This window comes from Maniola hyperantus, chromosome 9, assembly GCF_902806685.2.
Source record: "Maniola hyperantus chromosome 9, iAphHyp1.2, whole genome shotgun sequence".
Classification (NCBI taxonomy): Eukaryota; Metazoa; Arthropoda; class Insecta; order Lepidoptera; family Nymphalidae; genus Maniola; species Maniola hyperantus.
Window position 1 is genome coordinate 13,150,071 of NC_048544.1, and position 14,853 is coordinate 13,164,923.

The window sequence follows — 14,853 nt, forward strand, 5'->3', positions numbered from 1 at the left end:
TCATTATTACAATCTCAATTGTTCTGATTGGCTGAATTTGTGCGATTCTTGTTGCAACAATGCATTGTGGCCAATAGTGAGCGAGCATTAAAATCAGAGATGATTGCGATCGTGACATTATAGCTGTCAAACAACCGCGGTAGGGCCGCAGTTGAATAAGAAGTACAGTCTGTGGCAAAATTGTACTGTGCACAGCTGACTGAGCTGATTCATCAATTTTTGCCAATTTTTACACTTGTACAGAAATAAATTGCCGGCAAAAAAAGTTTGCATTCGATAAATGATCGTCAAACCTAATTTTAGAGCAATTTTGAGCACCAGTGCACATTTTAAAATCAATATTTCATCCGTAACTATGTGTTCAAGTAAGTACCTATAATTTGATTTTATTATAAAACTTTTATCTAATTTCGTTGTACAGCAAGCAATAATTTTGTTTTATTAATTATGAGTCGTCTTTTATAATTTTAACGTCTGTTATAACACCTTTTTAATAAAAGTAAATTACCTATAAATAAAAAAATTATCAGCATGCAATGTGCAAGATAACTTGAAACTAGACAGTCTTTAACTATATCAATACAAAAAATCATGTTGATCCATTGATTGCATATCAATAAACAAATTCTTCACGCATGAATTATGGCTTCATCTATATAGCTTGCAGATTTTCCAGTTTGGGATGAAGTTAGCTTATACCCTGTATTAACACATAGGCTTCTTTTTTACCCAGGGACATCAAAGAGTTCCCACAGGAACTCTCAAAAACCTAAACCCTCATGGACGAAGTTGCTGATATCAGTATTCTATAGTCATTATGAAAAAATATAATTTATTTTAATGTAGATAACGGGTACATACCACCATTAATTTGATGTTTTTATTTGTCGATATTCCCATTGTGACCACGACCCATGCAATGGGGTTGAAATATCAACAAATAAAAACATCAAATTACCTGTTATCTTCATTAAAATACGTTGTTTAACCACAAAATAAGCTTAAAATCATAAAAATATAATTTCTTTCAGATCCTCTAAGTCTTGGTACATTAGATAAATTCAGGAATGAATTCTACTCAAACCCCAAGAATGAGTTGGCACAGAATGCCTGCGCCCGTTTTGATCCGTTTGAAGTTGCCATCAACAAAAGAAGGACGGATGGATCATTGCATGTTTACAATATTAAGGTAACACTTCTCTCTCCACATTGTATTTATAATTACTGAGTGTTAAGTTCCAGTTATCATAGGTTTTTAACCAAATTAAAAAAAATAAGGTTTTATATATATAAATGTATGTAGATACATAATATTGTGTGTGTTTGCTATTATCTTAGAATAGAATAGAATAGAATATATTTTATTCAAGTAGACTTATGTCTATATATTACAAGTGCTTTTGAATCGTTAACAAGTTTAATTTACCACTGGTTCGGAATGCCGTTCCTTAAAGACCAATGAGCCAACTTTGATAATAATTTTTTTTAATATAATCTTGATAATATGATAATGTGGTAGATTGCCACATGCAACTCAACTAAGTAACTTAGACTGTGCTCATACTTTACTCAGAACTAAAACGAGACAGATTTATGTGAGAGACAACAAGACAGATATTAATCTGTCTTGTTTTTACTGTGTCTTAAGTCTGGTTAAAGTCAAAGTATGGTTTTTAGATCTCGGCCTAAGAGTTAGATTATTGGATTGAATAAATAATAATTAATAATTATTATCAGATGTTTCTGATAATAACTGGGGCCAACAGCTGTTAACATGCTCTCGAAAGGTTGGAGAATTTCTTATCATTACCTACTCCTGTAATGTTTCTTATCATTGATAAAATATTGTAAGTGTTTATTGCAAATAATCACTTCTCTGTGTTGCGCTGATAGTAAAATGTTATTATAACTTAAAAAAACCGGCCAAGTACGAGTCAGACTCGCGCGCCGAGGGTTCCGTACTCGGGCATTTTTTGACATTTTGCACGATAAATCAAAAACTACTAATCAAAAATAAATAAAAATCTGTTGTAGAATGTACAGGTCCGTTTCAAATAATACCCCACTTGGAATGTAATTGTACAGGTCCCTTTCATATAATACCCCACTTGGTACAGTTATCTTACTTTGTAAATTGAAAAGACTAATTATTTGTTCATGAACACATTTTTGTTCACACATTCATGTAACTGTTAGAATCTGTAATTTATATTGAAGTCGCCGTGTGTATGCGCACGAAGTTGCCGCGATTGTTTGCGTATTGACACGGCGACTTCCATATAAATTACAGATTCTAACGGTTGCCGTCGCCTGGACCGAGTTGCCGGGCGACTAGTTGACCGTGCGTAGTGGGTCTTAGAGTGCACGGGCTTGGCAGATAAACGCGAGCGCCATTTGAGATCCCCAACCTCACTCCATGAAGCCCTTAGCAACCTGGGCGGTCTACTCAGCTTCTGGAGCGAAGACAACGCCATTTGAGATCCCCAACCTCACTCCATGAAGCCCTCAGCAACCTGGGCGGTCTACTCGGCTTCTGGAGCGAAGACTTCGGCGGGAAGGGGCAATGCACGCACAAGAGACGGAAATGTTTAAGTGCGGAAACCAGCCCAGAGAGAAGAAAGAAAGATAGATCACTGTGCTTGCCAGTCATCTTCATCATCATTATCATCATTATCAATCGATAGACGTCCACTGCTGAACATAGGTCTCGTGTAGGGACTTCCATACACCACGGTCTTGCGCCGCCTGAATCCAGCGGCTCCCTGCGACTCGTTTCATGTCGTCTGTCTACGTAGTAGGGTGTCTCCTGCGGGAGCTTCTCTGTATGTGAATGAAATTTTCAGATAGAGTCTGAGGGTAAGCCGGTGACGAACCAAGAGAACACGGGGCGCTGCTGGCTGTTTGCCGCGCTCAATGTCATGAGGCTGCCGTTTATGAAGAAGTATTGTATAGATGAATTTGAATTTTCGCAAAGGTTAGTAGTCCACTAAATATACGTTATATCTCTATACTTTATCCACGGAAAGTATAGGGCTCTCTCTGGTATGTAACCAGTACCCTTATTATAAATGCGAAAGTGTGTTTGTTTGTTGATTTGTCCTTCAATCACATCGCAACGGATTGACGTGATTTTTTGCATGGGTATAGTGAAAGACCTGTTGGTCTAACATGCGCACCGCGAGAAAATGTTGTCTACGCATTATCTCGTGTTTTTTCATACAAATAAGACGAGTAAATGCGTAGACAAAATATTCTCGTGGTGCGCATGTTAGGCGTTCTGGAGAGTGAAATAGAATACTTTTTATCCCGGAAAATCAACGAGTTCCCACGCGGTTTTTAAGAACCTAAATCCACGTGAACAAAGTCGCGAGCATTTTAGTCTCTAAGGTATCTAAGTTCTTAGTAACAATTTTTAGTAACCAACCAATCACAAACATGTTTTCAACAAAAAACAAACAAAAAACACAAAAAATTCAATTCAAAAACAAACTTTCCAATCCTAAAACAAACTTTCCAATCCAAAAACAAACTTTCATTTGTGATTGGTTTAGTGTTATGATGCGGTGTAGAAAGCAAAGGGGTATGGGTTTAATAGAAACTGCCACACCCCTTCCAGGTTAGCCTGCTTACATCTTAGACTGCATCATCACTTACCACCAGGTGAGATTGCAGTCTAGGGGTAACTTGTATCTGAATAAAAATCCATACTAATATTATAAATGTGAAAGTGTGTCTGTCTGCCAGCTTTTCACTTTTCAGTTAAACCGATTTGATGAAATTTGGTATATAGTTAGCTTACATCCCAGGGAAGGACATAGGCTATTTTTTATCCGGGAAAATTAAACAGTTCCCACTGGGTTTCAAAAAACCTAAATCCGCGCGGGCATCATTTAGTAAATAAATAAACCCTATTTTTTCAGTTATCTATTCTTTTGGGACAAGATTGAGCGGTCTCACTATTGGCTGAACAATATTGTCACCACGACCAGGCAAGGCGAGGAATTAGATGGGCGTCTAGTCAACTTTTTACTTAAGGTATTGTATGGGAGCAGATATTGGCGCCGATTCTATTATCTTTCTTTAAACTAAATTTAGAGTATCTGCATCTTTTTCCTTTTAATATTGCTGAACTGGGACGGAACATGAGTTTTACATTTGAAGATTCTAAATTTTAGTGCACGCTACAAATTTAAACAGTGAGCCTCAGAACGAGGACTATTAGAAGTAGCCCTATTGTGACACTTACTGTTAGAGCGAGATAGCTAAATGCATTTAAGATCTTATTAGAATGTGACACAATGTATTTGTACGTGAGATTTTGGCAAACAACGTGAAGTTAGGTTATGTTGACTCAAGTATTGTAAATAAATAATTGATTCGTTTTGTTGTTTTTAATTTTTGAAGTTATTGTGCAAATTTTTTTATTTTTTTATTTTTTTATCTAATTAGAACGGCAGTGCCACTTACACTAACTAGATGATTAATAATAAATTTAAATACAAATAAAGGTACAAGAAAAAAGACATAAAATACAAAACGATAAAAGATGGGTTGGTGGGTTGCAGTATACTAGGCTACAATAGCCGAAGCGAACGTAAAATAAACGGAATAACATTTCACAAGTAAGTACCTCTGCTTGAGCGAGAGGGACTGAGGGGGCCACGCTAGTTGCATATCTGGACATATGTGTGACGAAATGGCTGAAATAATAATTCTAATAAAAGAATCTTTCTATTTATATGGTAACTAGCTAATGCTCGCGACTTCGTCCGCGTGGACTACACAAATTTCAAACCCCTGTTTCACCCCCTTAGGGGTTGAATTTTCAAAAATCCTTTTTTAGCGGATGCCTACGTCATAATAGCTATCTGCATGCCAAATTTCAGCCCGATCCGTCCAGTAGTTTGAGCTGTGCGTTGATAGATCAGTCAGTCAGTCAGTCATTCAGTCAGTCAGTCAGTCACCTTTTCCTTTTATATATTTAGATTAATATAGAATCGTTTATATTCCTTTTTGCAACAGGATCCAATAAACGACGGCGGCCAGTGGGACATGGTAGTGAATTTAGTTAACAAGTACGGCCTCATGCCCAAGAAGTGTTTCCCGGAGACCTTCAGCTCGAGGCGGAGTTTACACATGAACGCGCTCATAAAAACTAAGGTAATAAACATGTCGAGTTCACTCGGAAGTAATCGGAACGCAAACGTTGTCTAACGACGTTGATGGAGTCTGCGCATTATGACACAATCTGGGTTACCAAGGAGACGTAAAATAACAATATGGTTTGTATATGGTAAGAGAAAAGATTTGCGTAGATTCGAATCCCGCATTCCTATTTAGCCAATATGATAACCCTGTAGATAAACGACCAATAGAAGGAAACAAGACGATCCTAGAGCTCTGCCGACAAACATATTAATCACCATCATCATCAGCCTGTGGATGTCCACTGTTGGACATAGGCCTTCCCTAAAGAGCGCCACCACACCCACGAGGTGATTACGTATCTCGCGACAGGCTTGCGACAGGCGTAAATCTCGCGATTATTGCTGTCAAACGTCCGGCTAGAGAGAGACAGCAATAGCCACAAAGCAACATAAGAAGTCGAAGAAGAGAGACAGGAAATGAATTGTCGGATTGCTACTGCTGTCGCGTTGCTGTCGCTACTGCAACGTTTTACGTAATCACGCGCCGGTCCTCAGCCTTCCTCATCCAGCCACTTCCACGCGGCGTTGACTCCGAGTGGCCTACTTATGCAACGTTCGTTGACCTTGAATTGAAGTTATTAATAAACTATGCATATTCCCTATTGCGAAATTATGCAAGTCTTGCGCTGAAAAATTAAATTTTAAAATATATCTTGTTTTAATTATTAATGTTTTTTTTTTCATTTCAGTTGCGGGAATATGCCAAAGATTTGCGCGACAAAGTGTGTTACAACGCGTCAGATGAAGAAATACAGTGCACCATAGACCAGCAGATAGCTGTCATCTACAATATCGTTGGCACGTGCCTGGGTACGTTATATAACTATACTAGCTTATGCTCCCGACTTTTTCCGCGTGGACTACACAAATTTCAAACCCCTATTTCACCCCCCTTAGGGGTTGCATTTCAAAAAAAAAAATTAGCGGATGCCTACGTCATAATAGCTATCATCATGCCAAATTTCAGCCCGATCCGTCCTGTAGTTTGAGCTGTGCGATGATAGATCATATTTATCTCTATATAAAAATGAATCGCTAAATTTATTGCTGATCGCAAATCTCAAGAACAGCTGAACCGATTTCGCTAATTATTTTTTTATAATATTCCTTGAAGTACGAGGATGGTTCTTACGGAGAGAAAAATTTAAACAAAATCCTGAAAAGAATTAAAGATGGGCGTTATTGGCTATTTACGGCAACGGTTAATCAACAGTTACTTAGTTTCAATACTGATATTGTTAACCGTTGCCGAATATCGGTATCAGAGTTGTGTTTCAACTAATTTAATATGCGCAACGCGCAGCGGTTTCCGTAGTAGTAACTAAGCTAGCTGCCGTATCAATACCGTCTGTATAGCTAGCCCGCGCATATTCACTAAAATAAAACCAATTTTACTTTCATGAATATCGTGAAGTAATCACAACCTTAAGTTCATAGCAGTAAAGTTTAATTTGATCATTGACATAGGTCAAACTATAGTGGACGCCTGCACGAATAGTTTGCCACAGTCCAGTTAACCAAAAACATTTCATGAAGATTGATAAACCAAAGAGGACCTTATCTCTATTAGTCTAAGGCTAACTGTATTTAGATTGACAGATCAAAGTGTAATGGACAAGTACTTGTACAGTTAAGCCTTAGCGTAATAGAGATAAGGTCGGCTTTGGTTTACCAAGTTCTTAGTTACTAAGCCGGTAGCCAATAACCGCTCCTTCTCAGCTTTCAGTGAAAGAAAGAAAGAGAAGGCATAATTATTGCGTTTCTAGTTACCCAAAAACCAAACAATGCATTGTCGGTTGCCAGTTGGCAGTGTTGCGTTGTCAGGTGGTTCGTCATAGATGATAACTGAAAACCGTTGCTAGCTACGACAATAACGCTATGGTACGCTATAGGCACGGCAGCGGTTTTCAGTTAAGTTAAGCTATAGCGGACACATGTCTAAAAAGAATCGAATGTTAGGCGGTACGAAGTTCGCCGGGGCAGCTAGTTTTTTAATAAAAATCTGGTAGCACTGGAAATATCAAAAAATGTTGTTTAATTAAAAATTCGACTATACTGTGACTTGTTGGGAAGAAAAAAATTCTAAAAATCACATTTATTTATTTGTGTGGGCGATGATGGCATAATCAATTATTAATCTAGTGTCATTGGTGCAGGTATACCACCAGAAAAGTTCACCTTCGAATTCTACAACAAGGACAAGGTTTACAACACGTTTGGATCCCTCACGCCTCTAGACTTCTACAACCAACACGTCCGTCCATTGTTTAACGTTGATGATAAGGTAACATTATATATAACTAGCTGATGCCCGCGACTTCGTACGCGTGGATTTAGGTTTTTAAAAATCCCGTGGGAACTCATCAATTTTCCGGGATGAAATGGTACTAATATTATAAATGCGAAAGTGTGTCTGTCTGTCTGCTAGCTTTTCACGGCTCAACCGTTCAACCGATTTTGACGAAATTTGGTACAGAGATAGCTTGCATCCTGGGGAAGGACATAGACTACTTTTTATCCCGGAAAATTTAAGAGTTCCCACAGGATTTTTAAAGACGTAAATCCACGCGGACGAAGTCGCGGGCATCATCTAGTTATATATAATGGAAATCACTCACGATAGTTTAAACGCTAACATAAGGTAACACATAATTTTTACTCAACTTTGGTAGAATTTTAGCATATACAATGAACTATAATCCGCTGAAACAGGTGGAGGAGATGTAGACTAGAGTATTGCACCCCCTGGGGGTTGAATTTTCAAAAACCCTTTCTTAGCGGATGCCTACGTCATAATAGCTTCTGCATGCCAAATTTCAGCCCGATACGTCCATTAGTTTGAGCTGCGCGTTGATAGATCAGTCAGTCAGTCAGTTACTTTTTCCTTTTACATATTTAGGCATCTCCAACGTCTGCACCCGTACGTAGTCGAAATTCCACGGATACGTACGAAGCGATTTGCCTCCTCATTTCTAATTCGAACCGCTAATATTTGGAACACCCTTCCAGCATCAGTTATCCCCTCCAATTATAATATGGGTGCCTTTAAGACAAGAGTGAATAGGCATCTTCTAGGCAAGCGCGCTCTATCTTGGGCAGCATCATCACTTGCCACCCAGGTCTGATTGCAGCCAAACGCTAGTCTATAAATTAAAAAAAAAACGGCCAAGTGCGAGTCAGACTCACGCAATGAGGGTTCCGTACTACAGTCGTATTTTTTCGACATTTTGCACGATAATTCAAAAACTATGATGCATAAAAATAAATAAAAATCTGTTTTAGAATGTACAGGTGAAGACCTTTCATATGATACCCCACTTGGTATAGTTATCTTACTTCGAAAGTTGAAAATACTAATTATTAGTTCATGGCCACAATTTAATGTTTTTTGTGTGATGTAACCCTAAATTCACGGTTTTCAGTTCAATTTTTCCCCAAATGTCAGCTATAAGATCTACCTACCTGCCAAATTTCATGATTCTAGGTCAACGGGAAGTACCCTGTAGATTTCTTGACAGACAGACAGACAACAAAGTGATCCTATAAGGGTTCCGTTTTGCCTTTTGAGGTACGGAACCCTAATAAAAGATAATATTAGTATGATTTAGCTTTGTTTTTGTCAGGTGTGCCTCGTGAGCGACCCGCGCCAGTCGAACCCCTTTGGAAACCTGTACACGCTGGAGTGTCTCGGCAACATGGTGGGCGGGCGGCAGACGGCCTACAACAACCAGCCCATCGAAACGCTTATCGAGTAAGGAACAAGTCATTTAAACTAATGATTTTAAACTTATTTCGTGGTTTAACGACATATTGGGGCCGATTCTCTTGTACACAATCTCTCAAAACTAAACTAAATTACCAGGTCTAAATCTAGTGCTATCCTTTTCCGCAAGCAACATTATGAAAGGGATAGCAATAGATTTAGACGTGCCATTTTAGTTTAGTTTAGAGATTGTGTACAAAGGAATTAGCCCCATTGTAATGTAAAATCATCAATTTCAAACCCCTATTTCACCCCCTTAGGGTTTGGATTTTCAAAAATCCTTTCTTAGCGGATGTCTACGTTATCTGCATGCCAAATTTCAGCTCGATCCGTCCAGTAGTTTGAGCTGTGCGTTGATAGATCAGTCAGTCACCTTTTCCTGTCATATATTTAAGACTAGCTTATGCTCGCGACGTCGTTCGCGTGGACTACATAAATTTCAAACCCCTATTTCACCCCCTTGAGGGTTGAATTTTCAAAAATCCTTGCTTAGCGGATGCCTACGTCGTAATAGCTGTCTGCATGCCAAATTTCAGCCCGATCCGTCCAGTAGTTTGAGCTGTGCGTTGATAGATCAGTCAGTCAGTCAGTCACCTTTTCCTTTTATATATTAAGACTAGCTTTATAGCTTATGCCCGCGACTTCGTCCGCGTGGACTACACAAATTTTAAACCCCTATTTTACACCCTTAGGTTTGATCTTTAACTATGAGATTTGAACATGAGCTTAATAAAATATGTCATACTGCTAATTGCAAAAATATTAACTACAAAACTTTTTTATAGACACTTCAAAACTGACAGACTTTCATACAAACTTCAAACCCTTATTTTACCCCTTTAGGGGTTGCATTTTGAAGAATCTTTTCTTAGCGGACGCCTACGTTATAATAGCTGTCTGAATGCCAAATTTCAGCCCGATCCGTCCAGTAGTTTGAGCTGTGCGTTGATAGATCAGTCAGTCAGTCACCTTTTCCTTTTATATATTTAGATTTTTCTTACTTGTATTTTGTTTCAGAGTAGTCAAGGACAGTATACAGGGTGGGGAAGCGGTGTGGTTTGGTAGCGAAGTCTCGAAGAGATTCGAGCGGAAAAATGGACTCGAAGACTTGGATGCGTAAGGAAATTGATATCAGTACCCTTAATATAAATGCAAAAGTGTGTTTGTTTGTTGGTTTGTCCTTCAATCACGTCGCAACGGTGCGACGGATTGACGTGATTTTTGCATGGGTATAGATAAAGACCTGGAGAGTGACATGCTACTTTTTGCGGAAAATCAAAGAGTTCCCACGGGATTTTTAAAAACCTTATTCCACGCGGACGAAGTCGCGGGCATCAGCTAGTTATAAATAACTACAGGTGTATCGCTTGACTGAGATGGCTCGTAGAGGTTCTGTAATTTTTGATATGTCTTTGAAAACCAACCGGCCAAGTTTTTTTTTTTTCTCCACCATAAAGCACCACTATAAAATGGTAGCTTTATTGCTACTACCATCTAGCCTATGGGCTAATAAGTAATATTATTCTAGCTTAAACTTCTACTTATGATTAATTTTTAAATCTAATTTACAGTCTGTATATGTCAATAACTGTCCTTAGTTTATTCTAACACGTACTTACAGTTCACTATGTTCTTGTGACCTAGAAAAATAAAGTAGCACAAGCACTATTACAGAAACGCTGCACTTATGTACTTTTTAACCCTAAGAGCCCTCGCCCACGGCGACTTTTTGTAGCGATGCTGTCGCGCGTTTACCAAACGCACGCCAGCATCACTACTAACGCGTGTTAGTCGCATTTGCAACGCGCTACTGCATCGCGACTGTATCGATGCAAACGCGCGACTTTGTCGGACGACATCGGGGGAAGAACGGAGGGAGGGTGGCGCGTGAATAGAGAACCGAGCATCAGTGCAACATTTTTTCTCGTTTGCATCGACACAGAAGCGCGACAATATCGCGTTTGCATCGCGACTGAATCTGAGACCGTGGGCGAGGGCACACAGCTAGCGACCGCTTCGCGACTGTATCGATGCGGACGCGCGACAGCATCGCTACTATATCGCTACAAAAAGTCGCCGTGGGCGAGGGCTCTAATTCGAACGGCTTGGTTCTTTTGAGCCTCCTTTTGATGTCCATGTTATCTAGAAGCTTCACAGCCTCCAAATTAACATGATGGCGAAGTCGATGTTGGTGAGCTTCTGCGTACTTTTGGATGATTTTGTTTACGAACTCTATCTTAAGGTCCCTGTGGAGTGTGCGGCCAAGCGCGAGTCCGAATCTTTAGAAGGAAATAGCAGATTTGTAGAGCACTATCGTCGTTGAGACCGACAGAACGTCATATAGGTATGAGTGACAGAGACAACGCTCTACAAAGACGAAATGTCATTCTAAAGGCTGATGTATATTACTTTCGGCCGGGTTGTAAACTGTTTCCAATGTCGGCAGGCACGACTTCCGCCTGGTGTTCAACACGGAGGTGCAAGTGGGCATGGAGAAGGCGGACCGACTGCGTTACGGGGACTCGTGTATGACGCACGCTATGGTGTTCACCGCCGTGGGAACGGATGTTAGTATATTAATTTTAAATTATACACTATATTTTTTTGTCTGCCTTCAGATTTTTCCCCAAATGTCAGCTATAAGATCTACCTACCTGCCAAATTTCATGATTCTAGGTCAACGGGAAGTACCCTGTAGGTTTCTTGACAGACAGACAACAAAGTGATCCTAAAAGGGTTCCGTTTTTCCTTTTAAGGTACGGAATCCTAAAAATGGCGTGTGAGTTCTCAAAATGTATGCACTAGAGTATTATACAATGCGACTTGCACTTGAATGACATTGACAGGGGGGCGCTGTTGGAGAACAAAGGCTTAGAATATTCAAACAAGAACAAAGGGGCTACTTGACGACAACGTTAGTTCCGATTTTCGCCACGCGCCAAAAGAGCCTTGTCGCACTGTTATTTTATATTTTGCGCACTAGCAACATAAATACGTATTATATTTTTGATTAGGCGAGTGGCTACCCCGTGAAGTTCCGCGTGGAGAACTCGTACAGCGACAAGGATTACGACAAGGGTTACCTGCTGCTCACTGAGCCTTGGTTCCGGGAGTTCGTGTTCGAGGTAAATGTAAATATATAAAAGGAAAAGGTGTCTGACTGACTGACTGACTGATCTATCAATGCACAGCTCATTCTACTGGATGGATCGGGCTGAAATTTGGCATCCAGATAGGTATTATGATAGGCATCCGCTAAGAAAGGATTTTTGAAAATTCAACCCCTAAGGGGGTGAAATAAGGGTTTGAAATTTATGTAGTCCACGCGGACGAAGTCGCGAGCATAAGCTAGTATATAAAAATAAAATAATATTTTTTTTATTGAATTAAACTTTTACGAGTATTTTTGAATCGTCAGCTGCATCTACCTCTAGTAATATTAATACAGTGTGTGTATGTTGGTGTGTACCAATATACACACTGTATTATGAGCTTAAATCCTTCAAGACAAGAGTGAATCAGCATCTAGTAAGCTAGCGCGTTCCATCTTAGGCTGCATCATCACTTGCCACCAGGTCTGATTGCGTTGCAGCCAAGCGCTAGTCTATAAATTAATGAAAAATAAAAAACACTATTGAAAGTGGTCTTAATATTTCGTCATTATAAGTCAATAGGTAACTTTATTATAATAAATGCGAAAGTCTTTGTTTGTTGGTTTGTCCTTCAATCACGGAGCAACGGATTGACGTGATTTTTTGCATGGGTATAGTTCAAGACCTGGAGAGTGACATAGGTCATTATCCCAGAAAATGAAAAAGTTCCCACGGGATTTTCAAGAAACATAATTAAACGCGGACAAAGTCGCGGGCATCAGTTAGTATATTATATACCTACAGTACAGATATGCAACTAGCGTGGCCCCTATAGCTCTCGCTCAAGCACAGGCACTTTACTTATGAAATGTTATTCCTTCTATTTTACGTTTGCTTCGGCTAAAAAAAACTGAAGCTCACTGCGCTCGTACTTATTTTCTTGCAATAACCACACAATTTTTCCAGGTGGTTGTGGATAAGAAGTACGTGCCCGAGGAAGTTTTAAGCGTGTTCAAGCAGGAAGCCAAAGTCCTGCCCGCCTGGGATCCCATGGGAACGCTCGCCTGCCCAGTTTGTTCTAAGCAATAACATCGGCCTATATGGTACCTATGTGGTCATTATAAATACAAATTGGGTATTTTCCTACTTTTGAATTTGATAAATATTATTACTTTATTATAAACTAGGATAAAAATAATGACGTACGCTGAAAAAAATATTAAAATCCAACAAAGATTTACAAAGTTACAGGCATTTTAATTTTGGAGTGGGAGGGTCTTCTATCCCTTTCTCGCAAAACGAAAATTTGTATGAAACCGCACGAAGCTACTATGGCATTAGTTGGGTGTGACGTCAGAATTATTATATCGCTTTCTCTGTCTTACCAGAAATATTTAAATGCTTATAACTTTTTTGTTATTTGATCGATTTAATTAGTTTTTTCAGTTTACGTCATTATTTTTATCCTAGTTTATAATAAAAAAATTGGGGTCAAATACTCAATTACAATATTATATTAGGCCCAGTTGCACAAGGACACTTTTAACTGATGGAACATTTTTTTTAAATTTAATTTAATTTTTTTACGCAAAAAGTATTAGCTTTTTGCCAAACACGTTATACTCTTGCTAATAATACTCTTACTAATAGTGACAGCATTAAAAAAAATTATAATTACTAAAAATAGCCGTGAAAGGTGTGTGAAGTCTGCCAACACGCACTTGGCCAGCGCGTGGCGGACTGTGGCCTAAACCCCTCTCATTCTGAGAGGACACCTGTGCTCAGTAGTAGACCGGTGATGGGTTAATCGTGATGTAGCAGTAAACTGGTTTTTATTAAATTGCGATAATAATCACAATTGCTGTTCTTGTTTAAGCCAATTTAATATTATGAGGCGGAAAAATGACCAATTATATTATTATCTCTTAAATGCAGTTATAGTTTGGTGCTAGAAGCCCAAAAACCAGTCAAGTGCGAGTCGGACTCGCACACGAAAGGTTCCGTACCATCGTACAAGATTATGTACTTTTAAATTTTTTCTTTAAGTGCAAGGCTGCCATTTTAAAGTTTTTATTGTTTGTTATTGCGGCATTAGAAAATATACACACTCTCTGCCTATTACGGTTTATAAGATACAGCCCGCTGGCAGACAGATAGACGGACGAACGGAGAGCAGATGCTTAGTAATAGGGTCCCGTTTGTATCCTTCGGGTACGGAACCCTAAAAAGTACGTTGTGCAAAACTTGGGGCTAAATGGGGTATAGTTAACATTGTATACAGGATGTAACCAGAACGCTAACAAAAATTGAGACTGATGATAGTACTGATGATTACTGGTATGATCCAAAAAAAACAATGCGAAAAAAAACCCATATTTTGTAAAAGTTTACGATATATTGCAAATAATACATCAGACTGACGCTAGAGGTCAACGAACGTTGCGTAAGTAGGCCACTAGGAGTCACAATGCCGCGTCGTAGGCGAGGCATTGACCCGAGTTTTGCGCCCTGTACATTGCGGGTTTGAAAGACCCAAAATCACTAGAACTACAAAGTGAGACAAATGAGGTATTGGATTGTGTTTAGGGAGTATAACAATAACGCTAAGTTTTTGCTAGCGGTCTGGGTACATCCTGTATAGAACATTATGTGTAATTAACTCAAGATTTTACTGAATAACATATTATTAAGGAAAGATTCACGACGTTGAATTTTTTATTATCTTAATATATAAAAGGAAAGACTGACTGACTGACTGATCTATCAACGCACAGCTCAAACTACTGGACGG

General features: G+C 39.1%; 2 protein-coding genes across 2 annotated transcripts in view; one reads left to right on the forward strand and one right to left on the reverse strand.

Moving 5' to 3' along the window:
- The window catches only part of LOC117985277 (terpene synthase-like), a 383,491-nt gene that overhangs the window by 344,245 nt on the left and 24,393 nt on the right, over positions 1-14,853 (reverse strand). The window lies entirely within an intron of this gene.
- LOC117985473 (bleomycin hydrolase) lies at positions 181-14,460 on the forward strand. The gene is made up of 12 exons (XM_034972202.2): positions 181-365; positions 1,032-1,189; positions 2,844-2,974; positions 3,921-4,035; positions 5,023-5,160; positions 5,897-6,017; positions 7,364-7,491; positions 8,831-8,958; positions 9,988-10,086; positions 11,417-11,537; positions 11,985-12,095; positions 13,029-14,460. The coding sequence occupies exons 1-12, from the start codon at positions 281-283 to the stop codon at positions 13,149-13,151; spliced, it is 1,458 nt and encodes a 485-aa protein (XP_034828093.1). The 5' UTR covers positions 181-280; the 3' UTR covers positions 13,152-14,460.